Source organism: Callorhinus ursinus, unplaced genomic scaffold, assembly GCF_003265705.2.
Source record: "Callorhinus ursinus isolate GAN/ISIS: 27379988/994484 unplaced genomic scaffold, GSC_fseal_2.0 scaffold6, whole genome shotgun sequence".
NCBI lineage: Eukaryota > Metazoa > Chordata > Mammalia > Carnivora > Otariidae > Callorhinus > Callorhinus ursinus.
Window position 1 is genome coordinate 26,193,949 of NW_027397068.1, and position 25,204 is coordinate 26,219,152.

General features: G+C 42.7%; 1 protein-coding gene across 3 annotated transcripts; it reads left to right on the plus strand.

Moving 5' to 3' along the window:
• Positions 1 to 1,612: 1,612 nt before the first annotated feature.
• Positions 1,613 to 24,152, plus strand: PRDM1 (PR/SET domain 1). Of its 3 annotated transcripts, XM_025863278.2 has the most exons (7): positions 1,613 to 1,910; positions 3,502 to 3,741; positions 10,390 to 10,509; positions 13,870 to 14,122; positions 19,058 to 20,157; positions 20,633 to 20,761; positions 21,143 to 24,152. In XM_025863278.2, the coding sequence occupies exons 1-7, from the start codon at positions 1,869 to 1,871 to the stop codon at positions 21,713 to 21,715; spliced, it is 2,457 nt and encodes an 818-aa protein (XP_025719063.1). In that variant the 5' UTR covers positions 1,613 to 1,868; the 3' UTR covers positions 21,716 to 24,152. The 3 variants fall into 3 exon arrangements, with proteins under 3 accessions (XP_025719063.1, XP_025719081.1, XP_025719071.1); XM_025863296.2 differs by lacking the exons at positions 1,613 to 1,910; positions 3,502 to 3,741; positions 10,390 to 10,509 and adding an exon at positions 12,644 to 12,756; XM_025863286.2 differs by lacking the exons at positions 1,613 to 1,910; positions 3,502 to 3,741; positions 10,390 to 10,509 and adding an exon at positions 13,158 to 13,653.
• Positions 24,153 to 25,204: the final 1,052 nt, after the last annotated feature.

Sequence of the window (25,204 nt, forward strand, 5' to 3'; positions counted from 1 at the left end):
TCATTCAGTTTAGCACATCTGAGCACATCTGCCGATTCAAAGTCCTGTTTCCTCTTGCTGCTAGCGTCCCCTCTGGCGTAACGTGGAATAACAGCCGCCAGGCCGCCAAGCGGGGGGGAGTGTGTGTTACTTATGTCCCCTAGTGGGAATGTAATTGTTCTGTACTACAGAGATTGTGGAAGGACTTTATACGCAAAAACCACTTCCTGGCAAATAGTCGTTGCCTCCCACCCCCTCCCCAAATTCTAGAAAAGTTTCCTAAAAGAAAAAAAATTCTAGACCAGTTTCCTAAAAGAGAGAAAAGAAATGCTAAAGATAATCGAGTTGGGCTTTTGTTTTGCTTTGTTTTGTTTCTTCCTGTAAACAAATACTCAAATGTCCACTTCATTGTATGACTAAGTTGGTATCATTAGGTTTAGGTCGGGACTGGGTGTGTGTATGTGGGGGTGTGTGTGTTGGGACGTGGGTGTGTATGCACACGTGTATTTAAAATGTTGGAAAAGACATTGCAGCCTAAGGTTGAAGGAGAGAGGATTTCAAAAACAACCACCTCTATGAGGCAAGCAGGAAAAGTGGGAGACTTTGTTTCAGTGATCTAAACAGTAATTGTAATGGGGTGCCTGCTATAAATGGACCCTTTGCATCATTGTTTCTCTGAATTAGAGGATTCCTTGCTGAAGGCACAAGACCATTGAAGGAAGTAAAGCATCTGGTTTGTTTTGTAATGAGAAGCAGGAATGCAAGGTCCACGCTCTTAATAATAAACAAACAGGACATTGTATGCCATCATCACAGGATGTCCTTCCTTCAGCAGAGGACTGACTGGGGCTGGAGGAAAAGCCGGACAGGGCGTAGAACGAGCCCCACTAATTACTGCCTCCGTCTGCCCTCCACTTGCAGTGATCAGTTCACCATTCTCTTTAACTGTGAAACGATGAATGTTCTACACTTTGCTTACACACACGCTCCTCGTCGGAAGTCCGGCTGTGGGTTTGGGGAGGGGAGCAAAGGCAAAGACTTTTAATCTGTAGGATTTATAACTCTTCCCTATTTCCTTATTTATTAAATGGTTGAAAGAGGGAAGCTAGTTCTACCAAATCTGAATGTGTTTCAGTTAGCAGGAGACATGGAAGCTGACAAGTTTGGCGGGGGGGGGGGGGGATGTGCATTTCATGGGCTATAGCTGGAGGATTAGACAGCTACATTTTATTACATGAAGTGCAAAAATAATTCCGCACGCTCTTTTCAGGTACATTTTGTATATTCTTTAAAGTGTGGATGGAGCCGAGGAACTACAAGATTTTTAGGTAATTTTTAGGTTTCCCTTAATTTAAGGAATGTGCGCCCCCTTCGAAAGCCTCAGCAGGAAGGAGGGCGGGCTGAGTATTTAGAATACAATACAGCCTGAGTAAACGTTGAGGTTAAGTGCTTTCAAAGGGAAGTAAGAAGATTCCAAGTAAATGTTGAAATTCACATGCGAAGAGAGGAAGCTCTCGGCGGCTCGCGATCTGGGGGAAAGCCCTGGGCTGAGCTCTCAGCGCGGCTCCGGCGAGTCCAGGTGTGGCCACGCCCCCTTCAGCAGCTGGTGGGAGTGAATCAGACGAATGGGAAATCTGCAGCAGGGAGGGGAAAGGAGCCTCCGGTCTGGTTAACACAGACTGAAAGTGCTGCGGTGACACTCAGCCCTCCAGTGCTGCGGAGAGGCAGAGCAGCGCGCAGCACCTGTCCGCCACGGAGAGCCGGGACGCGGACGCCGGGGCGGCCGTAGAACAGGAGGGACGGCCGAGGTGCGCGTCAGTCCTCAGCCCGCGAGGGGACGCGGAGGAAATGTGGACTGTGTAGATAGAGATGAGCGACACTTATCTCAGATGTTGGATATTTGCTTGGAAAAGCGTGTGGGTACGACCTTGGTAAGGAACTTGATCTTGTTTTTAATTCTGAAATTGATCAGAAATTATTGTTGTTGTTGGCGTAGTCGCAGTAGAAACCAGAACAGCTTCTGCTTTAGCGCTCTTAGAACTGTCAAACATTTATAAGACTTTTTCCTTATGAATCATTAACCCTTTCAGTTCGAGGCATAATTGTCGATTCATTGAAATTTCGGTAGTGGCTCCTGCCCATCCCCGTCAAAGTGACTTCTCCGGGTTGGGTTAATTTTGTAAATTTTGGTTTATTTTAACATTTATTTGGCATCATGACTGTACATGTTGCAACTAAATAAAAACAAGTTTGTCTAAATCGTGACTCAGGAAAGACAACTTTGCATCTGACTTTTTAAAAGAGCATCGTATTTAGGGAAGAAAGAAGAATGTGAAAGCCACTTTGAAGGACTTTCCACTTGTGTTTACATTCTAAGGAGGACACGTTCTTACATGGAAATGCTACCCATGTTCCTACTTTTGATCAAACATTGTAGGGAAAAGCATTGCAGAACTTGTTTACCTTTTTTTCTCTTTGGAAAGCACTTTTCCTGAGTGTGTTGGGGGGGGGGGGGGGTTGCGGGAATATCCTTATCAGTTTACAAGTGGAAGCAAGAGCCTGTCCTCTGAGTCTTCTATATTTGTTATAACTTTAGTTACAGTAAACTGAAGCACATCAGTGACTTCTGGGAATTCGTACACTTTCAGATTTAAATGGAAAGTGCTATTTGTAGCTGAGGGCTCCTAAAGGAATTCTCTCCAGGGAATGCTATTGAACAGTTTTATACTTTGTTTTTGCTTTTTCAATTTGGTGTGAGATGCCCACCAGTCAAAGGAAAGTGCCAGGAGTTTTCCCCCTTCGCCCATTTTTCCTCCACTTTTTCTTGTGCTCCCAGACCATTTCTGGAAAGCTGCAGCTCAGTGATGCTGGCAGGATGCAACCCTTTCAGTCTTCCATGGGAGAGGATGAAAGGGAGCGCGCAGCAGAGCGGGGGGGGGGGGGGGCGGCGAGTTGTTTTGAAAGTTGTTTTGCGTTGGGAGCTGGTGGGAAAGTTCAGTCTTCCCCATTTGGAAAAGGCCGGCTGGGTTCCGCTCCTGCCCCACACGCGCTTTCCATTTTTAGCTTCATTCAGAGGCAGACAGAGCTCCTTCCTCTTCCTCTCCTTGTTTGTGACACTTTTCTGAGGCAGCTTTTCCACAGCGCTGAGGGTCTGGCGGCCATGACCCCAGGAGTTCTGGGACATAGAACTGAGAGCCCACAGCATTCTTCTGCTGTGAGAGGTAAAGCCAGGGATTGTTCGGAGGTGCTTCTTTTCTTTCTTTCTTCCTTTTTTTTTCTTCCCTCCCCCCTCCAGTGAGTTTGCCACAGTCTTGTCTTTCTTTTTTAAGAGCTAAGTAAGAGTAGCATTTTAAAACCTTGCTTCTTCAAGGCAGTCTTCTTTATACAGCTTTTTGGCTCTTACTCAACTGTACCAAGCACTCTGCATCTGCTTTTAAAGTCTTGAGACTACTGTATTAGTCATAGCCTCTAGGACGGAGCCACAGGACAATGCGGATTAAGGCCTTTTCCCTTCTCTTCCAGGCTGCCCCGAAGTGTAGCTCCAGCGCTGTGAGGTTTCAAGGGTTGACCGACGGGACCATGAAAATGGACATGGAGGACGCAGATATGACTCTGTGGACAGAAGCTGAGTTCGAAGAGAAGTGTACATATATTGTGAACGACCACCCCTGGGATTGCAGCGCCGACGGAGGGACTTCAGTTCAGGCAGAGGCATCCCTCCCAAGGAATCTGCTTTTCAAATATGCCACAAACAGCAAAGAGGTAAGCCTCTGGTTTCTTGCTGAAGAAGATTGGCACCTGACGTCCAATCTCCCTACCACTTGCCCTTGTGGCCTCGTATTTCTGTGAGAATCTGTAAGTATCAGTAAATAATTGATTTACTTAATTCACTTCTTTCATTGCTTTCTCTTTCCCTAAGTCTGTCCTTCTCATTTCCTCCAGCCCTCCACTGTTCCATACTAATTAGCAAACAGTTAAATCTTTTGGCAAGTTGACACATCTTGACAAAGCCCAACGGCAGCACAAGGTGGGCAAAATTGTCAACAACCTTCGAGAAAGCCACTGTCCGCCCTGGACTCGCTGACCCTGGTCCTCCAGGTGTACCGTAGCTTTTGAGGGAGAACACTTTCTTAGAAAAAAAGTTTTTCATGTTTCCTTTGTCTCCTTTTGGTCATTAGATGGCTTTATTCTTTTTAATGAGCCAGCTTTATTAGCTGGGTTTCTAAAATTGTTCTCAAAACCTTGGCGTGTTTATGAACTGAAGTGATGGTATAAACCAAGAAGAGGTTCGTGTAAAAGTGTCCTCGGTCCGGATGACTTCAGAGCTAACCACTGTTTATCTGCCGCAGCTCCTTTGCTCTGGCTGGGCTGGCAGGCTGATTCCTTATTGGCCTCTGAAGTGGGTACACTCTTTGTTGTTTCAAAGGGGCTGGAAACCCAAACTTGGAATGAGCAAAGGGTTTGTGTTTACCCTTTTATATAACGATTATAGCTAGGCGTGATGTTTAGCTGTGAAATAACTTGCAGAACCACCTCTTGTTTTGAGAATTCAGCTACTGCAGTGGTTCCTACTGGTCTCTGCAGCGGAGCTGAGTTGAGGGAATTGACCCCTCAACAGACTTCCCACCACCAGGACTACCATAGGTCACTGTCCTTTCTGTCGCTGCCTTCAGAAAGAAGTGATTCCTTGCTGTAGGAATCCATGACTTGATGCTGGGACTATTCATTAGAGCCATGTCAGATCACTTTTCCTCCTTCCCTAAGGAACAGTATTTGAAGGAGTCGGGGGAGCCTGTTGTTTGGGAAATACTTTGTCTCTTTCCTGTTTGTGTGTCTGAGCTCAGTGTTTTTGGTGAGGGGGAGACACAGCTGTCTAAAATTAAATAGAGCAGCTCTGCTTTGAGTTTCATTAAGCTTACCCTTTTTTTTTCCCCTGCTGGAAGAATAGAGGCAGATTTTATAAAAACCAAAATTTAAATTGTAGTTGTACATGAACGTTAACTAAAAATTTAACCCCAGAGGTCGGCCTTAATTATACCTCCTTCTGAGAGTAACACTCTTTCCAATAGAAAGCCTCATGATAACGTGGCCTGTGGAAACAATGTAGGATTTGTTTGGCTATTTAAGGTTCTAGCTGTGGCTTTAGAAGGTGTCGTGTGTTTTTTTCCATATCATATTTGACCAAAATAGTGGTCTGTTCCCAGGGTTCATTTGTGCCGTGTTGCACTGTCCTGCCCAGTGGACTGAAATAAAGACCTCTAATCTGTGGGTCATCTTTGCCTTTTCATTCTATAATGTTCTTATTTTCTGTTCAGCTCTTAGCTTGTTTTTCGATTTCCATCATTCTACTTAAAATCATAGCTAAATAAAGGAATGCCCTCAGATCATTAGTCCGAGGTTTAGAAAGATAGTCACTTATCCAAGATGTGTAGTGAGAAGCCTGAGCCAGGACTAGGAGCAAATTTCTTTTGACTTCCCCAGCCAGTGCTTCTTGATTATGCTACACTGGCCCCTCTTGGTGTCACTGTGGTTTTATTTATCGTCTTTACATCTTGCAGACCGATCCTTTATTAAGCTCGTTTGGTTTTTGTTTTTTTTTTCCTCTGAACGTGGAACTTCCTATTTCAGTATGTTCTTGTAACCCTGAAGAGGGTCCTTCAAAACTAACCTAATAAGAGATCAGGGTCCTCCTGTTCTATTTTCCCATATTTTATTTAACTGAAACACTTGAATAACACATCTCCAGTTCCTAATCATCAAAGCAACCAGGAAGCCAACTCAAGTGTAATGCTGTCTTACACTGACTCTGGAATTTGTACCTATTTTTCTGTTTCTTTCTCCTTCCTTTCTGCACTTTGGGAAAGGACAGCTCCCTCACGGGGGTGAAAGAGGCGCATGGAATTGAGCCATTGAGGGTGTGATACCTGAAAGCCAGTTCTTGAATGGAAACCTTCAGGATGGATGAAATGTTTACATTGACATTATTCAGTTAGTTCTTTCAGTCCCACCAGCCATGGAAAGAGGGGAAAAAAGCCTTTCTATAAGGGGTTTTTATCTCACTAGTTGATCTTGCCCTTCTTTATATGTTTTCATTTAAGTAACAGAAGATGTTACATGGTGTACTGTTGTGCTGACATACTTGGGGATTTTTTTTTTTTAACAAGACCATTTTTCATTATGAATTTGTGCTATGTGTCAGCACCTTTTTTTTCTTTTGGTTTAAAAACAAAACATACGAACCAAATTTCTGATCTTGACCCTCATTTTTAGATTTGGTTTAGAATCATTCTGCACCTTTAATGAGCCTGTTCTTACTTCCTATTTCCAGAACTCAAACCAAATATAGACATACTATTCAAAACTTTTAAAACTTTTTTTAACTGATGGGTTATTCTTTTAGGGGGGATTTTCCCCTTGTCTTCCTGAAATAATCTTTTGTGAATACATGAATACAGACAGATCAATTTAAACAGTTATATTTTAGAAGCAGTAGCCTGTATCAAGTTTGCTTATATTCAAGAGGCACGGTGGCTCTAAGTCTGACCTACGAGAGTCATGGGGTGATAAACATCAGACCGATGATGGGGACTCACCAAATGTCTGTTTTGATTGAAGTCCATTATTAACTCAAGCCATCTGTAAAAAATATCTCTCTATAACATGCAATTTCTTCTTCTTCCTACTGCCTTTTATTTGTGAGACAATGTACCAAGGCATTACCATGTTTCCTTTAATATAAAGATAATTAAGGAGGAAATCTTTCAAAAACATCTCCATCCATCCCACTCCCTTTTTTTAAAAAAGTGAAGTGAATTACAAGCTGAAGTCTTAGTCCACTACAGAGTTCTAGTCATCTCAATGCAAATATCCTTCAAAATAGAATTAGTATAGAATAGTATTCAAAATAGAATTTTAATAGAATTTTAAAATTTAATAGAATTTTAATCCAATAAGTCATTTTTATTGGGGGGGTGGATTCAGGGAGGGGAAGAGATAGCTAGTAATTAAAGTCATCTTAATGTAATTTGGGGTGAGGATGCTCATACCACATTTAAACATGAATAATGTTTCTGCTTAAAGCCCACTGCTATGTGTGTGTGTTTGTAGATTCCCTAAAGGAGGAATTGTTTAAAAAAAAAAAAACCCAAGTTCATATTCTCCTTGATATCAGACTTAAATTCAGCACCCCCCCCCCATCCTAAGCTGTGAAATCTCCCGTTTTTATACAATGAAAAACAAGCCCTTTTTTTGTCTGGAAGCCTTAGACATCGGGATGTGTGCTGTAACTGAGGCCACTGACAGAGACGAATCTGCCCAAGTGGTGGAAGGGCTCGCTTCCAACAGAAGGCACTGCGTGGAAGAGCTTGTGGGGCGGCGGGAGAGGAGGCAAGCAAGTGTGGAGACCAGGGTCTTCTCCCAGATAGGATTATGGGAGGCACACAGAGAGCAGCCTGCCCCTAGTAATAATTCTTTAGGACCCTGGTCAGTTCCTGTGAAGTTTCCTTCTTGAGCTTAGGTGAACACATTCTTAATTAGTTTTTTTAGCACTGTGAAATCCGAGGCACACACCAGATTCCTCTGTCTCATGTGTTTGCTCCAGGGATAGGCTGTTGTTGACTAAGGTTCACATCTGGATCTTTCTGGGGCAAGAGGGAGAATAGGACTTGGTCTTCCACTTCCCATTAAAAACAACCTCGGTTCCTGTTCCCCTTCCACAGTTACGTAGCCGAGCACTGTAATCTTAGAATTGCAGCTCATATGTCCTCTTTGAATAATGTCTCAGACATGGGTTTGAGTTGAAGTTACTTATCCTATACTAAAGTGCTGGGCTGGGAATGCATAGTGATGGTATTTAAGCTATACAATTCCTTCCAACCTTGAAATTCTATTATTTTGTGTCCCTGTGTATCCACTTGTGTGAGTTTATGTGTTCCCGATAGCTCTGTGTATGATGGAACTTAAATAATAGGGTTCTGTCCCACTTGTAAAGATAATCAAATATTGAGGCTCTTTGTTTTTTGTTTTTGTTTTTTTTTGTTTTTTAATTACAAAATGCTCACCACAGTAAGTGTAGGTTCTTACATTTGTTTGGGGCTTGAGGATTTTCATAGACTTCTCTTCCACCACAGACCCTCCTCTTTTTAATTGTTCTCCTGTCTTGCTTGCTTAATTGCATTTGTAAGGTTATAGATGGCAAGTACTGCCCTATAGCTTCCTAGGTGACTTGCTTATTGTTGTTCTCAAATAGGTGCTGGGTGGTTATGTCTTCTGCAAATTCTTTTGTAGAAATAAGATTCTGGTTGATTTCTTTTTGGCCATAAGAAAATTTCGGGTGTTTTCTTAGTGTAAGATTGATAGATGAGAACCAAGAGGCCCACTGGTTTAAAAAAAAGAGCAATTTGGAAGGAAAAAAAAACCCGACCTCAATGTAATGCTACTTGTTGGTAATCAGGCTCTGACTCCCAAGACACTGTCTGCAAGAGACTATAATTTAAAACAAAGTTGATGAACCAGTTGAGTACCTTTCTTTAAATTACTGCTTTAAAGTGGATATGTTGAAAATATCAACTGCTAATTATTGGCTCACCAACAAATGACATTATTTGTTTTTCCTGTTTGTCATTTTAATATTATGGAATAACCACTCGAATGTGAATGCCAAATGATTTGCGTGTCATAGAAGTCAATTCCATGAATTTTTCAAATTAATTAGGTTCAATAATGTATTGTAAATAACGAGTCTCTGCATAAGTAAGTCTACTTAAGCTTTAGTACGCAGTTTTATCTCAAGACTGCTCTGAGCTACTCCTGTCCCCAGTAGCTTTATTGCCAACAAATACCAGTAACGATGAACTGTATTGAAAGGGCACATAGATGTAAATGAAGGCAGAGGAGGATGAGGTGAACATCTGCTTTTTTCAGCTCTCTGCCAGAAATTCATAAAGTACCAAAAATAAGACTTCAGCTCACAACCTCATTTCAACTTGTGTTAGGTGTAGGAAATTTTTTCTTTCTTTTCTTTTCTTTTCTTTCTTTCTTTTTTCTTTCTTTCCTCCCTTCCTTCCTTCCTTTATTTTTTTCTGTCTTTCCAGTCTGGGTATGCTCCAGTGGCTTGTATATTGAATACTAAATTGTTAAAAAAAATAATTGGCTGATAAGAAATGTACATAAGAAAGATTAGGCTGTTAAAACCATGGAGATGTGCTTATTCCATATCCATTTAAACGGGTTTTAAGTTTTTGATGAGATTTATTGACATATCAATGTATATCACAAATAAAATCTGAGATTCCACTGTACACATTTACTGATACATATATTTGGACCTACCTAAGGCAGGTACACAATTACTCCGGAGTCATCGGGCTTAGTAAAACCTGGAAGTAAATATCTCTTTTACCTCCCCTCTTGGTCCATTTCAGTAAGGTATTCAATAAGTAATTTGTAGGCAGGCAGTTTTGGACCAAAAAAAAAAAAAATGGAAAAGTGACTGAATAAAAAGCAACACAAAACTAACTGCGAAATGTTGCAGAGGACTACTTACAGAGGAGTTCTTTTGAATAGTGATGAATTGCTTCCTGATTCGTGGTTGGTGATTTTTTTTTTTTCACTCCCTTAAAGAAATTTACGATCAAGGGGGAACTGGCATAGTTAACATGTTTCTTTAGCAAGGCCCTAGTGTGACACATCCAGTCTGAGAAGGTCATTTCCTCAGATCTTAGAACCCACAGCTCTCCTCAGTATAAATTCCATTTCAAAGAACAACTCTTGACCACTGTTGAATAGAAGATGCTAGGGCAGAACAAAGTTACTTGAAAGATCTTTCTTCTATTAAAGAGAACTTACAAGCTATGAAAAAAAAACAAAAGAAAAACCTCATCTGGAATGAAAAAAAATATAATGTGTTTTGCTTCTGGTTCCTTAGGTCTTTGTGGAACAACCAAAGAGCACTATTTTGGTTTTTGAGGTTAAAACTATTTTATTCCCCTCAAGCATGCTATGTTTATGGTTTGATGGAGAAGGAGAAACAAGAAACTAGGAGCAGGCTGAAATAGTTTAATCTTGACCGTCTAATTCTGCAGTATCTGATTCTAAAATCAGACAAAACAGAATGGTTACCCTCTCTGTTCTTCTAGTATGAAAAGTAATAATGAAAAAGTCACCAGAGAATAATCCTTTAGACCATTTTAATGCTTGGTTGGGTATTGGCTTATGATCTGGGAGCTTAAAAGATGATTTCCCCCTAAGATGAACCTTGCTATTAAAATGACGTTGGCACCATTGGTATCTGCCCTCTGTATCACAGTTTTGCCATTGTTGGTTGTATTACCACTTGACAATTCGATTCAATAAAATATTCAGTTACTATTTTACAGTTGAAGTAATTATTTCATGTTTTATCCCCTTTAGGTTATTGGAGTGGTGAGTAAAGAATACATACCAAAGGGAACACGTTTTGGACCGCTAATAGGTGAAATCTACACCAATGATACTGTTCCCAAGAACGCCAACAGGAAATATTTCTGGCGGGTAAGTAGGGAAAAATTTTTCAGACTCCTTAAGAATTAAGGGAAAAAATGGAGCCATAATTGCTGGGTCACTTCCTTTTTCAACCTGTACTGGGGCTTACCACAACTCTTCAGGGCCCCCGTGGACACAGGGAGTTGTAAGCAAATGTGATTGAAACTGGTTAATTGTTTGGCTCTAGAAATGCAGCCTGTAGGTGATTAGGGATGGAGATATGGACTGTATGTGAATCTTAATTTTTGCAATTCATTAGAGCTTTGTGATGAAAGGAAACAGTTTGCTGCTTGCTTCAAGCGTAGGTTCATTTGCATTTCTCTGCAAGGAAGTAGTAATGAGTCACCAAGCCTTAGATTTCACCCCTTCTTGATTTCTTGCTGAGTTAACTTTAATTGAATGGAAGAGTAATCGTAAATGAATTAGCGTGCAAATAAATGCCGTTAAGGAAGGATGGGTAGAAAATGACACTGGGGGAATGGAGACGACTGGGACTGGTCTTGCGTCTGCATCATAAAACTGTTGGGTTTGACAGTTTGTACTTTACTCCCATAGCATAAGGGAAGTGCTTACAATCGTGAGAGCATGAAAGTCTGGCCCATATAATTTCCTTTGGAATATTAGGATTAGGAAGGACCGCAAAGATGAACTACTTAGATGGAGCTTTTGATTAAAAGACCCCGAATTAGAAGGGAACAGAGACAAAAATTAGACTGCTTTCCATCTTCCCACAGATCTCTCTGGGATATTCACTTTTCTCAATTAGGAAATAAGGACATGCTTACTAAATTTAAAAGTAATTTTTTTATACATCCTTGCATAAAACGTACATGACTACTGGGGAACCATTATTTGAATTCTTTTAAGAAACAGCTGCATGGTAACAACAAAAACTGGATTATACTTATTTTGGCCAGTTTTTACCCACCATGCTTATATCTTTTGGAGAAGTATCTTTATAAAACACCTCTATTTGGGGATCATTCAGAAGCTGTTCCATAGAAACAGGATTTTTTTTTTTTAATCCAGGAAGTTTTGTGTTTTTAGAACTTTATTTTACTATTTTCCAAACAAGAGAGAGCACTAAGAATTGTTCACTAAGAATTGTGTGCTCACAATTTTTATTTAATAATTACACATGCTTAAGATATATTTACTTTGTGACTTATAATGGGCAAAATGTGAGTGCATTTTTGCCTTTATTGCCAATAAAGTCTTCTCAGAAGTGAGCCACAGAAGTGTGTAATTCTTGGAGTCAAAAGTCTGAATTAACACGATCCAGCATGAGACTTATTAATGCATGCTCATTTTTTAAAAAGGCAAGAAATACTTAAGAACCTCCTATCTCTGTCCCAGTTCCCTGGTTCATTAAAGATTCACCCCAAGTAACTGAAATGCTTTCCTTGGGAGGATTTATTTGAATCAGTCTTTCATAGACAAAGGATATTGTAGGAGAAAACTCCCCACATGTTGTTAAAAGTATCCTGATTTTGCTGGCAGGAATATGAACATCTGTTGTAAGGAAAGAAAAAGTTTCATGCAAATTACACAGTCAAAGAAGAGCAGGGATGTTCAAGTTGAGAAACCAGTGACATTTCTTATAACTGTACTATGAGTCAGCACATTTTTAATCTTCCTGATAATATATGGCAGTGTAGCGAGGTGAGAAGGAGCAGTGTTCATTTGACGTACGCATTATTTTATTTTCGTGTGTGTGTGTGTACGAATGACTTCATGGCACGGACGTTTCTGTTTTTAAATGAGGATACAGTAAATTGTAGTCCATGGAAGGCTGACTGGAATCCCACACCCGTAGCTTTAGAAAGCAGTCTCCGCCCAGCGAAGAGTGCAGAACGATGGAACCCCATGTTCCTGGAAGTTTGCACATCAGAGTAAACAAACTTGAAAACCCCTCTTGATAGCAGAATTCACCCAGCCTTGTTCCATTTTCTCTTAACAAAACACACCGCAAAAGCTCTCACAAGCTGCTTTGATGAAGCCACATGTATTTCCCCCTTCACAATTTACAGGAAGTTACTCTTAAAAGAAAGTGATTCTGGTGTTTACTGCCCGTGTTAAAGGGACAGAGTTCCTTTTTGTTTCTGATAACGTGTGAGTGAAATACAGACACGATTTATAGACTATCATAGTCAGTATGTGACTAGGAACAAAGCCATACCTGCTGTCCGGTTAGAACAAAATTTCTGCTACGAACAGTGCCTTCCTACTTGAAGACCACGAGTTGCAGATAACCAGGTATTGATTATAGAGGGATAAGGAAATTTCTGAAGTCTGAAGAAAAAGTGGTACACCTTAAAAAGAGGGAGAGAGAGAAACTTTCTGTGGAAGGATGAGGAGTGTATTTATAAAGTAGTTTCAGCAAGAATGTATGTTTTAATTTTTCCTATTCTTACCTCTGCCTTTTTACGGAACATAGCCTGAGTGCATCTGTTAGCCAGAAGTAGTATTACCGTGAGGCAAACTTTGAATTCTTCATTATGCGTTGCCTTTAAAGAAGAGCACAGTTTCTTCCTGTTCTTTTTCGAAAAACACATGCCTATGGCTCTGTCAATTGGTGTTTTAGCCAACCACCTTACAGATAAGAGGGTTCCCTCTCCCCTCCTTCTGCTTGAAAGAGAAGTGCAAGGCTGAACATGTTTATCAAGAGGAAAAGTGACTTCTTAGTCGACTGTCAAATCCTGGCTTCTGTCCCGGTATTCACTTTGTTATGGCAGGTGAAGTTCACCTTTGCCCCACCCAGTGTTTCCACAAAAAGGCAGGGTTCCAAGTATTCATATGAACAAGTGTTACTTCTGGACTTGGAGGCTTGGGGGTGGAGGATGTTTGCATAGTTTAAGCCTTGGGCGGGGGTGTAGGAAACGGCAAGTACAGAGGCCATAGAAAAAGTTGAGAGACTCAGTTTGACGTATTCGGTTGGCTTGGTCTTCTACCCAGTGACTCAAAGCATTCAAAGTCAGCATAATCGGAACTAAAGTTAGTAGCTTCGCCCATTTGCCGTTCACGGCTGTAGCAAAAGTAATACTCTCTGGTGGTTTGATCCGTCCGAGGCAGCTCCTTAAATGAAATGTGGTGTTTCATTCTTCTGTCATTTTCCCCCAAACACGAAAAGATGATAAAACTGAAATGGAAAAGGTAACTGACAAAGTGTGCCTTACCTGTTTCCATCCTGATTTTCTGCTGATTCAAGACTACTCTGGCTAAACCGATTTCTTTCTTTTTCTAAGTGGGCAACAGGGAATGAGAAATCACACACGGTCCTTGCTGTGTTTATTCTTAGAGGTGCCGGGGTAGCTTTCCATTGCTTTGGGACTGACTTTCTTTTACACGTCTGTCTTTTCATTTGGACAGATCTATTCCAGAGGGGAGCTTCTCCACTTCATCGATGGCTTTAATGAGGAGAAAAGCAACTGGATGCGCTATGTGAATCCGGCACACTCTGCCCGGGAGCAAAACCTGGCTGCGTGTCAGAACGGGATGAACATCTACTTCTACACCATTAAGCCCATCCCTGCCAACCAGGAGCTTCTTGTGTGGTATTGTCGGGACTTTGCAGAGAGGCTTCACTACCCTTATCCCGGAGAGCTGACAATGATGAATCTCAGTAAGTGGATTATAGAACAAAATAAATAAATAAATAAAAAATGCCAGTAATGTCAGTTCTGCCCCTAAGAGCTAATAACATGTTGTTTAATTATATGGCTTCATTTGTTGGGCCAAGTAGGTAACTTTAAACAAGGGACGAGGAAAAGGGAAAAAAAAATTATTTTAGTCCCTGTTGCCCATTATGAAACTTGATCATGAAAATAGTAAAAGCTATTTTGAATGTTTAATTCAGAAAGTTACTGGAAGAAATATTTGTCCAATTCTAATCTTTCCTAAAGGGGGCAGGTAGGAGTATAGAAGGGATTGGTCCTGACATGCCTAGTATGCAAGGTATAGCCCTTGTTTGTGGTGATTTTTGGTGCTTACAATTTGTGTTGGAATATTGTGGAGATGCACATTTGGTTGTCAACATATGGTCTGATGTAGAACTTATCAGATTGTTTCTAGAAAAACTCACAGCTATAATTTTTAAAATAGTATTCTAAGTGGATAACTAAAGATTTTATATCCTAGCTTCCTTCTTTAAGGCAAAAACCTATTTATCTAACCTCCTGATCACTATTACAGTAGCTACCTATCACTTTATTTTAACAAATTCTCAGTTCCTTAAATAGCTTATACTTTTTTATTTAGTTGAAGTTATTGTCATAACCACTCTGCAAAGGGCTACCTCATTTTAGTCATTCTCAAGTGATCTCTAGGAACAATTTAAGAATGACCATAAAACTCCAATCTGTTGTAATTATGGTTGTGTGTTCTCGGTTAGACTACTACGTTTTAAGGAAGTTTTTAACATTAGATCCTTGTGGTGTAAAGGTCTTGGCGTCTAAATTCTGAAATTTTTCTTTTTGTTTTGATATGATTTAAACTTAAGGAAAAGTTGCAAAAATAGTACAAAGAATTCCCAGATACCTTTTACCCAGATTTACCAATTGTTGATAATGCAGTCCTATTTGCTTTATCTGAAGGCTCAACTGTTTTAGTTCACATTTCCACCTTTGAAACATTTGGAATGAATGTTAATTTTAACATAAATTAGAATTTTGACTTCAACTTTAGGACCAATTAACAAACCCATTACCTGTCCTGGTCAGGATAAGCCAACTCTGTAGCTAGTTGGTGCTTATCCCACACTGTCTAGTTTACTTGACCTCCCTACGATCTCGATACTGTATTTGCAGTTTTCTGAAAAGCTGGGACTATAAAAGCTTATGAATCTCCCTCAGGATCACCTTTCAAGTTTGCATTCGTGGTCCTCTCTCTCTCTCTCTCACACACACACACACAGGCTCTCAGTGCACCCTTGAGCTTTAGGAAGAGGTCTTGGAATAATTGGAAACAAGCTGGCTTCCAACATGAGCATGAGGGGTGAATCAGGTCCTGACCAAAGGTGTCAGTTCTTTTCCCTCATATCTCTTCTGAGTTCCCAAGAGTCTGTGGTATGCGCTGAGCATCCCAGGAACCCTTCAACTGTTTTGGCATCTGCACGTGCCAGGCCCACTGCGCAGGGCCCAGTGGTAAAAAACAGCTTATATTCTAGCAGAGCCTCTCACAGGAAGATATGCTGCTTCCTCTTGACTTTCTCAGCATGGCAAGGTCTCCTTACGTTCCTTGAGCTTCATCATTCGTGGATTCAGAGAAAGACCTTAGTTGTTTGTTTTTTGGTGTTTTTTTTTTTAAATAGTAATTCCATTTGGAGCCACCCACCCCAGTGACTTTACACCAACCCCGAAGAAGCTTTTTCACCTACATCCTTCACCTGGTGTGGTTTCAAAGGCCCTACATTTCTATTCCCCGAAGGCTTTGCACAATATTTAAGAGTCAAGTGCTTATCCTCTGTGTTCAGAGCAACTTCCATGTATACTGTGAAATGACACTTTTGTTCCCACAAATATCCCTTTTTATTTATGCAGAATTTTTTCTAAATGGTGGCTTAACATTTTCAGGGGCCCTTTCCTTGTCCAGTATTCATAGTAAAGAAGGAGAGTGAACAAATAACCAGTCACATTAAGCCAAGACTCCTGCTGCCGATTGTGAAACCAGTTGTCTTAGGTGTGGTAACTGATGATTGAGCCTCTGATCAGGAAAATTTCCACTCTTTCATCAGGCCTAATAGGTAGATTGTGTCTTCAAATGAGTTGTGTTGGGTTTCCATGCTTCGAGCACAACAGAGGTTTGTGCCAGAATCTTTGTGAGGACGTAAAATGGCAGTGATGGTTCAATTGGTAGAATTTTGAGAAGAGATTCGAATTAAACTGAGGTTAAAAAATAATAAGTAGCCAGAAATCACAAATTGGCGTTTTTTTTAAGAAACAAAAGAAAAGGAGTAGAAACTATTAAATTTAACTCTTACCCCTCCCAGGTTTTTTGGTTATTTTTTTCCTATGTATCTAACCAACCCATCTAGAAAACAGTTGACCAAATTATAGACTTCTAAATGTTAATCTGCTTTCTCAGTTTCAGTTGAAAACAGACTTTGTTTTGCCTACTGCAGAACTTCTAGGTTCTTTCTTGTAGTCTTGGGGGTTCTTATTATAGATCGAAAATGTGAGTCGGCATAATTAAGCCATTCAGAGCCTTCAGAAGCAGTTCACTCTTGAAATGACTCCGTCCGCCTACAGCCATTTAAGATTTAAGAACAAAAACAGATCTTGATTTTCTTCTTCATGTTAACTCAAGCTGCTGCTGAGTGGGAGAGTCAGAAATGACACCAGCTCTACTGATTACTCAGCTGCTGAAGGATGATTTTTTAAAATGTACCTTCACATAGATTCCATGACTTCCACCTTCAAACATCTTAGGGGGCTAACGTTTCCCTCTGGATATTGTTTTGGAGGAAGATAGAAATTTATTTCTATGGAGGCATAAGAGATACCAAACGTTGATTGGGGATTTACTATATGCTGGGCCCGGTGCTAAGTATTTTGCATGGAAAATTATAGATTCTGACTTTCCTGTTTGTTGGCCCAGTCATTAGCTTTGTTTTCTAAACTTAATAACCGAATTATTAAGGTACCTAGTGAGAACACCTGACTAAATAGGAGGGACAGTGCACTTCTTGCTTATGGGCTTAATCTGTTGAACTTTAGAACCAAAAGAGTATTGAAGCCACTGGAAAAATTATGAGATTGAGGTGTAATTGGCCACATGAAAATGGTGAAGTTTCTGTACATTTTATTGAGGGTGCCATCTTTTTTTTAAATGTGGGCCTACACGGCTGCCTCCAGACTGTTCTTTTTCACCTCCATAAAATTCCTTCCTGTGGCTGTGAGATGCCTCGCCTATCAGTTTCCCAACTTAGTTGTCTCTCTTCCTTTACCATTTCAGCTTTAAAAAACAAAAGTGACAATTTGAACTTCCTGCCTGCTGGGCCTCACTGAAAGACTGATATTGGCCCGATAAGGGCTTATTTATTTTGGTTTAGTGGCTTCAGAAATCCCTCTCCCTCAACAAGCTTTCCATCACTGCCCCCATCAGCATCTTCCCTGATAGTGTCCTGGCTGTGTTTATTCTGGGGCTGCTGGCTCACCCGGGAGTAACTGATAACAGCTAGCAGGAGATAACATTCTCCGAGGGCCTCTCAAACTGGAATCGAATCCCTCAAGCCTGTCAGTCCAGAGAATGGATTTGAAGGGTTCAGAATCTGGACTTCCACAGAGTTCATTTCTAGACCTATCAGGTATCAAGCCTGGAGTGCTTTCTCAGTGAAATCAAATGGAAACTTTTTTTTTTTTTTTTTGAGACGACGAATGATACTTTTACAGAGGCTTCAGCATGGTCCCACAAACCTGTCCCCTTCCGATGCTGAGGCCAAGAGCTCCCCTGCCTCCCAAGGCATCCGCACACATGGCTGGCTCATGCCTTCAACCTACTCCTCCTTATGGGGCAGCTGTTCAGTTGGAGTGATTGTCCTCTGATAACCAGAGCTCCAGCGAAGCAGCGTTATGTTTTACTTTTGATTTCCAGGGAAGGCTGAGCGGGGACTTTTTGGTGTTCCCTGCTCTGACTGGTGTTTTCCCAAAGGCATCGATCGTTTGTTCCGTGTGTTTGGAGGGGCAGGGCTGGTGATGGCCTGGAGAGCCTGGAACTGTCCTCATTGCTGCTCTTCCTAAATAGGGTATTTACGGAGTAATAATATAGAATAAATGCTTTCATCTTAGCTGCCTGTTTTCTTTGGTGCTCTAAGTAATTGAACTGGCTTGGGAAGTGCCTGTTGTGGTTTGGCAGAGATGAGTATGTCACGCCTTGTGATTCCAGGGGACAGCATTGCTGGGAGCCTGGTTAGACCAGACAGAGCCTTGGTGCCATTCTTGTATTGTCAGCAACTCGAGGGGAAGGGGTGGCATCCCTGTTGCTAATCTACTTGGCATAAGCAGTTTGAACAGGGTTTTATCAAATTCGTATTAAACAAGAATCGAGGCGAAAACTGATGACTGTTTGTTACTTGAAATGAGACTTAATCTTTCACATCTAGGTTCGCAGGGTGTGCTGATTTCCTTTCGGTACACTGTGAGCATCAGAATGACTTTTATTAACCTCTGACACCCCCACCCCAGGATTATTTCCACCCCATTTTAATGGAAGCTCTTCCATTCTAGCTTGAACAGCACTTTTCCACCATACGGTTTTTACTGGTAGAAACAAAATAATCTAGACGGTGCTCTTGATTCGAGATGTTGTCACCGTTCCTGTTTTGCCCAGAAGGAAATGGAGCGGTGCGTTTGAGTGAGTGGCCCCGAGCCCTCTAGAATGAGAGGGCGTTGAGAAGCCAGGTGTGTCTCGCTTGTGGCCAGCTGGCGCTCAGGTTTTCTCAAGGAGAGAGCAGCTTTGACAATTTCACTTCAGTTCTCTATAACCCTTTGAGCAACCGTCCTTTTTTTTTTTTTTTTAAATATTTCAGTTAATTTATTTAACCGTCCTTTCTTTATTTCAGCACAAACCCAGGGCCATCCAAAGCAGCCCAGCACTGAGAAAAATGAACTGTGCCCCAAGAACGTCCCAAAGAGAGAGTACAGCGTGAAAGAAATCCTGAAATTGGACTCCAATCCCTCCAAAGGAAAGGACTGCTACCGTTCCAACATTTCACCCTTCGCGTCAGAAAAGGAGGCAGACGACTTCCGAAAAAACGGGAGCCCCGAAATGCCCTTCTACCCTCGGGTTGTTTACCCCATCCGGGCCCCTCTGCCGGAGGACTTTTTGAAAGCCTATGGGATGGAGAGGCCGACCTACATCACTCACTCCCCCATCCCGTCCTCCACGACCCCGAGCCCCTCGGCGAGAAGCAGCCCCGACCAAAGCCTCAAAAGCTGCAGCCCGCACAGCAGCCCCGGGAACACGGTGTCGCCCCTGGCGTCCTGCCCTCCAGACCACCGGGACTCGTACGCCTACTTGAACGCCCCCTACGGCCCGGAAGGCTTGGGCTCCTACCCGGGCTACGCGCCGGCCCCGCACCTGCCCCCGGCCTTCATCCCCTCCTACAACGCCCACTACCCCAAGTTCCTTCTGCCCCCCTACGGCGTGAATTGCAACGGCCTGGGCGCCGTGGGCAACATGGGCGGCGTGGGCAACTTGAGCCTCTTCCCCAGGCTGTACCCCGTCTACGGCAGCCTCCTGGGCGGCGGCGGCTTGCCGCACCCCCTGCTCAGCCCGGCCTCCCTGCCCAGCTCGCTGCCCTCGGACGGGGCCCGCAGGCCGCTGCAGCCCGACCACGCGCGCGAGGTGCTCGTCCCGGCGCCGCACAGTGCCTTCTCCCTCCCCGGGGCGGCCGCCAGCATGAAGGACAGGGCGAGCAGCCCCACCAGCGGGTCGCCCACGGCCGGCACGGCCGCCTCGGCGGAGCACGTGGTGCAGCCCAAAGCTACCTCAGCGGCGCTGGCGGCCCCCGGCAGTGACGAAGCCATGAATCTCATTAAAAACAAAAGAAATATGACCGGCTACAAGACACTGCCCTACCCTCTGAAGAAGCAGAATGGCAAGATTAAGTATGAATGCAACGTTTGCGCCAAGACGTTCGGCCAGCTCTCAAATCTGAAGGTAGGCCTCCCGCCGGGCCCGCACACCGCCACCCTGCCCGTGCGCCCGGGCCGCGCTGTGCGCGTGCGCGCCTGCGTGTGGCTCGCTCCGCGCAGCGCGTGAGGCGCTTTCGCGACGGTGTGAGACTCGGGGCCGGGAGCAGTGGGTGGGGGGTGGCGGGGTTCCTTTGCTTTTGCCATTTCTGGCTCTGTGACTTCGGACTAATCACCTCTCTGCCGAGTTTCTTCAGAATAATGAAAATGTGGGGTTTGGGCTAGAAGATCAGTTTAAAGTCCTGCTGGCCTGTGACTTCTGTTCCTTTGGCGCAAACGAAACGAAGCGTTCTGAAAACACTGGGGCTCCGTTTGTTCGGTTTAAGATTTAACTTGATGGTTGTCTTAAGATGTCCGCACCATAAATGCCTGAGTCCTTGAGCAGAAATGTGAGGTCTCCCCACCGACCGAGAGCAGGGCTAACGCACGTGGCTTCTTTCCAGGTCCACCTCAGAGTGCACAGCGGAGAACGGCCTTTCAAATGCCAGACTTGCAACAAGGGCTTCACTCAGCTCGCCCACCTGCAGAAACACTACCTGGTACACACGGGAGAGAAGCCACACGAATGCCAGGTGGGCAGTGTTTTCTGGTAGAAATTTTAACCTTTGTAGAGAATGTCTCAGAAAAGGTCTCCCTGTGTCCTGTAGCCCATAGATTAAACCGACACAAGAATTCTGCCCGGCCATGGACTGATAAGCCTGTATGTGCTGATGAGCAGAGATGATGACACGGCCGGCTTCCAGTGGGTGGAAAATGGCAGGGGGAAGTAAACACCTCCGCACGTGCTGTGCCCACATTTCCCTGTTTGCTTAATGCCACACCAGAGGTGCCACGGGGAGGCTTCTCGCCTCACAGGTTGCTGGGCGTTGGTATGTAAGCTTGCCCTTCCCACTGGCAACTCTTAATCTTCTGGTCTTCCCGTCTCCCGTCTCTGCCCGCTTCCCCACCTGTAGGTTTGCCACAAGCGATTTAGCAGCACCAGCAATCTCAAGACCCACCTGCGACTCCACTCTGGAGAGAAACCTTACCAGTGCAAGGTGTGCCCTGCCAAGTTCACCCAGTTTGTGCACCTGAAACTCCACAAGCGCCTACACACCCGGGAGCGGCCCCACAAGTGTGCCCATTGCCACAAGAGCTACATCCATCTCTGCAGCCTCAAGGTCCACCTGAAGGGGAACTGTCCCATGGCCCCAGCCACGGGGATGCCTTTGGAGGATCTGACCCGGATCAACGAAGAAATTGAGAAGTTTGACATCAGTGACAACGCCGACCGGCTCGAGGACATGGAGGACAACATTGATGTCACCTCTGTGGTGGAGAAAGAAATTCTGGCTGTGGTCAGAAAAGAGAAAGAAGAAACTGGCCTGAAAGTGTCTTTGCATAGAAACATGGGGAATGGACTCCTCTCAGGGTGTAGCCTTTATGAGTCATCAGACCCATCCCTCATGAAGTTGGCTCACAGCAACCCACTACCTCTGGGGCCTGTAAAGGTCAAACAGGAAACAGTTGAACCAATGGATCCTTAAGATTTTCAGAAAACAAAAAGTGTTTTGTTTTGTTTCTTAACTTATGACTTGGCAAGTCAGGGTGCCTGTAGCAAATGCTTGTACATAATTCCAGTTCTGCAAAGCTCTCCTGACGGCAGATGGTTTCCCCTCACCTCTCTGGAATTAAAGAAGGAACTCCAAAGTTACTGAAATCTCAGGGTATAAATGAAGCAAAGACAATATATATACATATTATATATACTTATTTACACCCCCATCTATATATTTGAACCTGTGTATTTTGAATATTTGTGTGGATATGTTTGCATAGCCTTCCCATTGCTAAGACTATTGCCTAGCCATAATTATTTTTTCAATGATAATCCTTCATAATTTATTATACAATTTATCGTTCAAAAAGCAATAATTAAAAAAGTTTACAATGACTGGAAAAATTCCTTGTAATTTGAGTTATAAATGTTATATTTTTGTCTTGTGGCCATTCTTTGTAGAAAATTTCTGCACATCTGTTTGAGTCCCTACGATTTAGTAAACAAATACATTACTTCAGTTGACCTCCCTCTATAATAAGGGTTTGAAAATGAGGTTTGGTATTGCCAAAGTTAGACAGTTGATGTGTTAACTCATAAGATCTGTCATTTGAACAGCATTGTATAACTGGGGGGGGGGAATGTGTGCAGAATTACCCAATAACAACTTCAGTAGAAGAAACAAGAAAGGGAATCTTGTATGTTTGTGTACATAGTTCAGATTCTTTTCCCCCTAACCATGGATTTACCAGAAAGGAGACAAGAAGGCTTTGCCAACCTGTCTTCCTCTCCAAAGAGCAGGGTTACCCCACCCCCAAAGTCACATGACCATTCAGAGTGGTCACGTGACCTTTGCATCCCAATGTATTATCTGAAAATGTGAATAAGACAAAATGCCATGTTTAAAACCACCACGAAATGTTCCCAAAGCACAGGTGGTTTTGTATGTGTGAGGTTTGGGGGCTTGAGTCTGGGTGTTGTTTTTGTTATTGGGGTTTTTTTTGTTGTTGTTATGTCAAGATTGCACAAACATGGTGCTCTACCGGGAAGGATTTGAGGTAGATAGGCTCAGGCCACACTTTAAAAACAAAACAAAACAAAAAAACGAAAAACGGGTATTCTTGCTGTCTTAGGGTAAAAGCAGGCAATGCACATTCCTATCCCCAACACATCAATTGTATTTTGTTCTGTAAAACTCAGATTTTCCTCAGTATTTTTTGTTTTTACATTTTGTGGTTAATTTAATTAAAGATGAAAGGGCATTGCAAAGCTGTTCAACAACAATTACCTCATTGAGTGTGTCCAGTAGTGCAGGAAGTGATGTCTTATCTAATGATTTTGCTACTCTAGAGGAGAAACCAAGCGCGCTCCAGAAAGAATGTGTGCCGTTCTTTCACTCTGCTAAGCCCAAAGATTACATGTCAGCATTCAAGGTGTAGCAAAGAATGATGTATATTTATAAATCTATTTATACCACTATACCATGTGTATATATAATATATTTATAACCACTTAAATTGTGAGCCAAACCATGTAAAAGAACCTACTTTTCCCAAGGGCAAAAAGAAAAAACAAATAGTTTCTGAGGCTTTGCTTAACACTTGATGACCTCACTATCATAGACATTGGTGAGCTTGGGCACCTCCTTGCTGTTGAAAGGGACCCCAAAACCTTGGTGCAAAGATGGGGACTGCATAAAAACCAGGGGGAGAGATTCACCGTCTTTCACCAGTAAGGGCAGTCTAAGATGGCTTTATTTTTGTTTTGCCACATTATGATTATGTGGTCACACCCAAGTCACGGAAATAAAGTCCCATTACTCCCTTTACCACTGTTAACTTTTCTCTCTCTTCCTTTCCTTCCTTCTCACTAACTGATGCATCACTAATCAGTCTGGTTTCTATATTCAGCCTTTTATTGATAGCAACTACTGTCAACCAGCAGCAAAGAACGAACTTCGGAGAATCCAGGGAAACCTCAGAGCCTTACTGATCTGTTCCTCTAAGTGGCAAAACTGACAATTTTTTATGGATCAGTGCTGGACCAACACTGTCCTTAATTGTAGGTAAACCAAAGCATCGCACACTGACATTGACACCAAATACTTTCGGTTCTGCTCATTTGTTCTCTTCTTTTCCCTTTTGTGCTTTCTTATTTGTGGGAATTTTTACCAAGACCCACGTGGCTTGAGACTTCTTGATTCTCTTTACCATTTGACTTTCCCTCGTAGGCCTCTTACATGTGAATGTTGAGCGCACAATCAACGGTGGGTTTTTTTTCCCTCTAATCAAAGTTAAAACTGACCAAAGTTACTGGCTTTTTACTTTGCTAGAACAACAAACTATCTTATGTTTACGTACTGGTTTACATTGTTATTTATGTGCAAATTGTCAAAATGTAAATTAAATATAAATGTTCATGCTTTACCAATGCTTGTCTGATGTCGTCAGTGAAGGGCCAGTGAAGCGACATCTTCACCATGCCGTTAGGGAACACTTTTGAACATGACAGTGTTTGCCTCTCTCCTGCCCCGCCCACCCTCCCCAGCAGCCGTGCGCCCCTCATCCCCCACCTCCATCGGGGACCACACTTGTGAGTGATCTGAAGTGTTGATCTGTTTTCTCTCATAAGTGAACAGTTCAAGATTTTTCAATTATGAGCTATAGTGAGGAAAGCATTTCAAACATTAGTAACGGATTTTGTTTGTTTTACTTTGTTGGTGGGGACGGGGTGGTGAGGAGGTAAGGAAGACTTGGATCCCTAGTCAACATGTGTTGTGTGCGTGTGTGTGTGTGTGTGTGTGTGTGTGTGTGTAGACCCAACTGACTCAGGGGTAAGGGGCCCGGAGGAAAACTGGGTTGAGGAACAACACTTTGCCCAGTGAGGACGTTTTTGTCTCAGTAGCTAGCACTGAGCATGCCACAGGGAGTAAGTTCTTTTTGTGCCTCTGCATAGTCTTCTTGCCCTACATCCCACGGTATCTTTTTCCCTTCACATCTTAGCTCAGAAAGTAGATCTGCCACTTGTTCATTTAAAATGAATTTTAAGACAGCTGTTGTTTTAACCAGAATCTGGGCATTGTTAGGATGAAACCCAGAGACATGTTGGTATGGCCATGCAGTCCCAACTGTCATGTGGTGGGAAAGGGTCTATTTGTCCATGGAGGCTCCAGAAGCTAACCTGTCTCCAGGCACAAATAAATTTGAGTCTCATTTGGTAGATATGAATCGGAGATGCTTTTAGAAAACTGTTAGTGTCCTCAGTGAAAAAATCCAAAAGCCCCTTGCAAATAGTGTTCATGCTTGCCGTGTCATCTATTACCAAGTTCATGGTTCCATGTCCATGCTAGCTGCATGTTAGGAATACTGCTCTTACATGTGGATACTCGAAACTGCCCGATGTTTTTTTTTTTTTCATGTTTCTTCTTTATATTCACTTAAACATCTGTGCCAAGAATTTGAAATGTTGCCAACATGTA

What these genes read in the sequence shown, in the direction of transcription:
- PRDM1 (XM_025863278.2), top strand. Translation starts at nt 1,869, where the DNA reads ATGTTGGATATTTGCTTGGAAAAGCGTGTGGGTACGACCTTG. An exon ending in ATGCCACAAACAGCAAAGAG is followed by an intron (nt 3,742 to 10,389) that starts GTAAGCCTCTGG and finishes TATCCCCTTTAG; the next exon opens with GTTATTGGAGTGGTGAGTAA. An exon ending in GCCAGCTCTCAAATCTGAAG is followed by an intron (nt 20,158 to 20,632) that starts GTAGGCCTCCCG and finishes GCTTCTTTCCAG; the next exon opens with GTCCACCTCAGAGTGCACAG.